This window comes from Octopus bimaculoides, chromosome 30 (assembly GCF_001194135.2).
Source record: "Octopus bimaculoides isolate UCB-OBI-ISO-001 chromosome 30, ASM119413v2, whole genome shotgun sequence".
Lineage (NCBI taxonomy): Eukaryota > Metazoa > Mollusca > Cephalopoda > Octopoda > Octopodidae > Octopus > Octopus bimaculoides.
This window is the reverse complement of record NC_069010.1, coordinates 6,700,861-6,705,842: the sequence shown is the minus strand read 5'-3', so window position 1 is coordinate 6,705,842 and position 4,982 is coordinate 6,700,861. Positions and strand designations below refer to the sequence as shown.

The following is a 4,982-nucleotide window of genomic DNA, read 5'->3' as shown; positions in this document are numbered from 1 at the left end:
AAGGACGTAAGGCAAAGTCAACCTTGGTGGAATTTGAACTCAGAACGTAAAGACAGACGAAACACTGCTAAGCATTTCGCCCTGCGTGCTAACGTTTCTTATTTCTTTATTGCCCACAAGGGGCTAAATACAGAGGGGACAAACAAGGACAGACAAACGGATTAAGTCGATTATATCGACCCCAGTGTGTAACTGGTACCATGCCAGCATGGAAAATGGGCGTTAAATGATGATGTTACTGAAAACAGGACTATTGACTGGCAAAATCTTTTGTCTGACAAAATTCTTTGCGTTTTTTTACTCTTGGCTCTTTCATTGAGTTCAAATCTTGTCAGGGTCAGCTTTGGCTTTCGTCCTTCTACACTTTTCTCTCTATCTTTTCATCTTTCCTCTTATTTATTCTCCCTCCCCATCTCTCTGGTTTTTTAATTCTCTCTTTGATCCTCTCTCTCTCTCTTTCTCTCTCCTCGTTCACCAGTATAGTGTCTCTCTTTTTCTCTCTTCACCAGGAACAGACCAGTTCAGGCCTCCATGTATTTTTGGAGGACAAGAGCACCAACGGAACTTTCATTAATTCTGAAAAAGTTGGTAAGTCATTTTTTTTTTTTTTGGAACAGTGAATCTTGAAGCAAATAAAGCCCCTCTATAGGAAAACACCTGTTTCTGCCTCTGTTTCTCTGTCACACTCTAACCTTTCATCATCTGACCCACGGTTATCTCCTCCAATGCCCTTTTCCCTCTCAAAAACTCATTGTCTTGCAAGCTGCTTGGTGACTTGGAAGGGAATCCAGCTGTAAAATGCACTCGGTTTACAGAAGAAAAAAGTGAGGAAGAAGTAGAGCAAGAAATATAAGGCCAATTGCATCACATGGTTAGTTGAAGGGAGAGGTGAAGAGCGAGAGAAAAAGTCAGAGAAAAGAGGGAGAGAGAGAAATGTTAATGACATGTAGGGTGGAGAGGGAAAGGTAAAGAGAAAGAGATATGTTTAGGATACAATATTTAGCCGAGGGTGATGTTCTGGTGGTGAAGATAAAGGAAAGCAGATAGAGAGAAATGGGCAGTTACATTAAGAGAGAGATAGTGGAAGTGAGAGGTGAAGAGAAAGAGAGAAATGTTAAAAACATGAAGAAGAGGGGAATTACATGGTTAAATAGTTTGACGAGGTCGAGAGAAAGAGAGAGAAATTTAAAGTGCTTAGCAGAGAGAAATTTAAAAATCATATATTATGGTGACTGGGGGTGAAATAACATAGCAAAATGAAAATAAAAATCATCCTTTCTTTCTTAAATAGCTTTTCTTAATCTTTTTCATTGTGTAGGATTTTCACAGGTCCCACAAGTTATTGTTATTGTACTAACTGTGATACTGTTAATGATGTTGGTGATGAGAATCGTGTTTTATCTTCTCCAGGAAAGGGCAACAAACAGGTTCTCAATAATAATGATGAAATCTCTTTGGCATTTAAACAGAATAAAGGTAAGGGAAAGCTCATGGTTTACTTTCTTTTCTTACGCTCTGCTTATCAGTTCAGCTTCACCTGGTTTCCTTCTGATGCAGGTCAATGAGATGAAGTATCTGTGAAGTACTGGACTGGTCAGAGCTATGTGATTAAGACACTCACACACACACACACACACACACATTATCCAACCTTCAAAGAATCCTGCTCAACACATGGTTATGATGCTCCCCCGCTACTCTTGCTCATGATCAGAGATGCACATGTTGTCAGCTACTAAGGGACATGCTCAACTGGCTAAGTAAATCTGTGGTATTAAGCAGAATATCTGCTGTAGCCCATCTTTTTATGCCAAGACAAAGCATGGACATGTTAACACTTTCAATCAGGTAAGATCAGAAGCCATGAAAACTACTGCCTGATACTGCATCAGCTGCAACAAGTAGGATTGTTGTTGTTGTTGTTGTTGTTGTTGTTGTTGTTGTTGTTGTTGTTGTTGTTGTTTATGTTTGACTTTTGTTTTGCATTTGTACCAGCTGGATCCAAGTCTCACCCAGAGACCTCAAGAGACAACAAGTTAGAAATTCGTGTAGGTGTTATGCCTAGGGTACCATATATTTGGATTTGTACAGTTTTGTTCAAGTGAATGTTTAAGAAACCATAAGAAAATTATGTGTTTGCTTTTTTTTGCTTTTTTTTAAAATTATTTTTTTTAAAAAGGATCGACGTAACTCTTCACGAAGGTAAATAGTCAAGACAATGAGTGCGCTCTTCGTCTTGACTATTATTATTATTATTTTTATTATTATATTGTTGTTGTTGTTGTTGTTGTTATTATTATTATTATTAAGGTAGCGAGCTGGCAGAATCGTTAGCATGCTGGGCAAAATGCTTAGTGACATTTCATCGATACTTATATTCTGAGTTCAAATTCTGCTGGGGTCAACTTTGCCTTGCATCCTTTCGGGGTCGATGAAAAAAGTACCAGTGAAGCACTGGGGTCGATGAAAAAAAAGTACCAGGGAAACACTGACCCCAGCGGTACTTCACTGGTACTTTTGAGGTATTGTGCCTATAGTAGAAAGGATTATTATTATTATCATTATCATCATTATTATTATTATTATTTCCATTGTAAGTTCTTGACTTTTTTTTCTCTCCCTTCTCACCAGTCTACCTGTATACCCACATGGAAAGTATTAATGAAGGATTACATCCACAGCTCACTGACAAATACACCATTACAAAGCTATTGGGAAAGTAAGTATTTGTTCCTTCGTTTGTTGTAAAGGATTGGTGTAGGCATGGCTGTGTGGTTACGAGATTCATTTTGCAAACGCATTTTTTGGGGTTCAGTCCCACTGCGTGGCACCTTGGGCAAGTGTCTTCTACTATGGCCCTGGGCTGACCAAAGCTTTGTGAGTGGATTTGGTAGATGGAAACTGAAAGAAGCCTGTCATGTGTGTGTGTGTGTGTGTATTTACAGTCATGGATGTGTGGTTAAGAAGCTAGCTTTGCCACTGCAAGGTTCTGTGTTCAGTCCCACTGCACAGCATCTTGGTGAAATCAGTCGACGCAATTCCTAGGTGACTCAAGAAGCTGGTGGCGACATCTGGAGCCCAAATCAAATTTTAAATAAAACCTCATATCCATTGTTTTGTAAACATTACAATTAATAAATAATTTATAAGTATTTTAAAATAGGAAGTTACTTTTCAGTCACCCTGTGTATTTCAATATAAATTCATCTCCCTCTCTTTGATATTCCAGAGGTGCATATGGTGAGGTGAAGCTGGGATTTTCAAAGGGAACCTGTGATAAATATGCGATAAAAGTAATCTCAAAAAAGAGATTCTCTACTGGTGGTTGCACCCAAATAGTAAGTACTTACTTTACTTTGGTTGGTTTGGTACATTATTTCTTACTTCAGGCAGTGTGGTACAGTTTGTTTTTTTTTTTCTTTCTTTTTTTCACATGGTGCTATCAAAAGTCTCCCAGACTAGTTATCTTTGAATAAAAAATAACTTAGGAAAATTACTATTTGTAATGTGAAGCATTCAGCAACATTACTTTGGAGTAAAGATTATTTGCCAACATAACACGTCTCCTGGGACTAAATTACAACAACATTCATCCTAAACCAGGGCTGCCATGTTCTGCTGGCGAATAATCTTTACTCCAAAAAGTAACTTGTTTACCTAAAATTTAACATCATACCGCCTGACTGGCCTTTGTAGGGTTTTCGAGCGAGATCGTTGCCAGTGCCCCTGGACTGGCTCTTGTGTGGGTAGCACATAAAAGACACCATTTCGAGCGTGGCCGTTTTCATGCGGGTGACACGTAAAAGCACCCACTACACACTCTGAGTGGTTGGCGTTAGGAAGGGCATCCAGCTGTAGAAACTCTGCCAAATTAGATTGGAGCCTGGTGTTGCCATCCGGTTTCACCAGTCCTCAGTCAAATCGTCCAACCCATGCTAGCATGGAAGGCGGACGTTAAACGATGATGATGATCTCTTTCAAAAAAGTCACCTTGCACAGCAATGGCAAAAATCACGGACTGTATAGCATATAATGATTAAATCCACTCCAGTACTTAACTGCTACTTACACAAACCAGTGAGGGAGCCTCTTGGAAGTTTTGGTCTTCTATTGTAATTCCATTCATATCTAGGATGTTTTATAGAAATATTAACCACTTTACTGCAGAAATCAGGTATATCCGCTCAAAATTTATTATCTTTAATTGTGAAAAGCAGTTTTATCCCCATCTGTTTTTTTTTTTTGTCTTTTTTGGGGAGGAATGTCATTTTTGAAACTATTTTCTATTGAGATATGTCAATAAAGGATTAAAAAACTCCTTTTTTCTACTCCCTTCCAGAATGATGGTGTGAAAGCTTTAGGTGAAGCCAAAATTCTACAGTCTCTTAACCATGTAAGTATTTGATCAGCTTCTAGTTTGTATTAATTGCCATGCTATTACCGCTAATTAAATTATATTTCATAAAAAAATTTTTTTCTTGTAATGTATGTTAATGCATGTGTTATGCCTCAGTAGTTAGAGCGTCGGGCTCACAATCATGAGGTAGTGAGTTCAACGTAATTGTATATTTATAAATATAACCTTATTTTAGTTCCATTCTCAACCAAAACTGTCTGACAAACGAGATCAATGGAACAGTCTGCTTGTGAAATTAACATGCAAGTGGCTGAGCATTCCACAGACACGTGTACCCTTAACATAGTTCTCGGGGATATTCAGCATGACACAGTGTGACAAGGCTGACCCTTTGAATTACAGGCACAACAGAAACAGGAAGAAAGAGTGAGAGAAAGTTGTGGTGAAAGAGTACAGCAGGGTTCACCACCATCCCCTGCCGGAGTCTCGTGGAACTTTTAGGTGTTTTCGCTCAATAAACATTCACAACGCCTGGTCTGGGAATCGAAACCGCGATCCTATGACCGCGAGTCCGCTGCCCTAACCTCTGGGTCATTGTGCCTCCACATTACTAAAGTATATATAT

The 4,982-nt window shown here is 38.8% G+C and overlaps 1 protein-coding gene across 1 annotated transcript in view; it reads left to right on the top strand.

The window, feature by feature from the left end:
* The window catches only part of LOC106878443 (serine/threonine-protein kinase Chk2), a 19,014-nt gene that overhangs the window by 4,311 nt on the left and 9,721 nt on the right, over nt 1-4,982 (top strand). Inside the window, exons 3-7 of the mRNA XM_014927653.2 lie at nt 510-588; nt 1,411-1,476; nt 2,632-2,719; nt 3,230-3,338; nt 4,340-4,393. Of these exons, the coding sequence (XP_014783139.1) occupies nt 510-588; nt 1,411-1,476; nt 2,632-2,719; nt 3,230-3,338; nt 4,340-4,393 (396 nt within the window). The remainder of the gene's footprint in view (nt 1-509; nt 589-1,410; nt 1,477-2,631; nt 2,720-3,229; nt 3,339-4,339; nt 4,394-4,982) is intronic.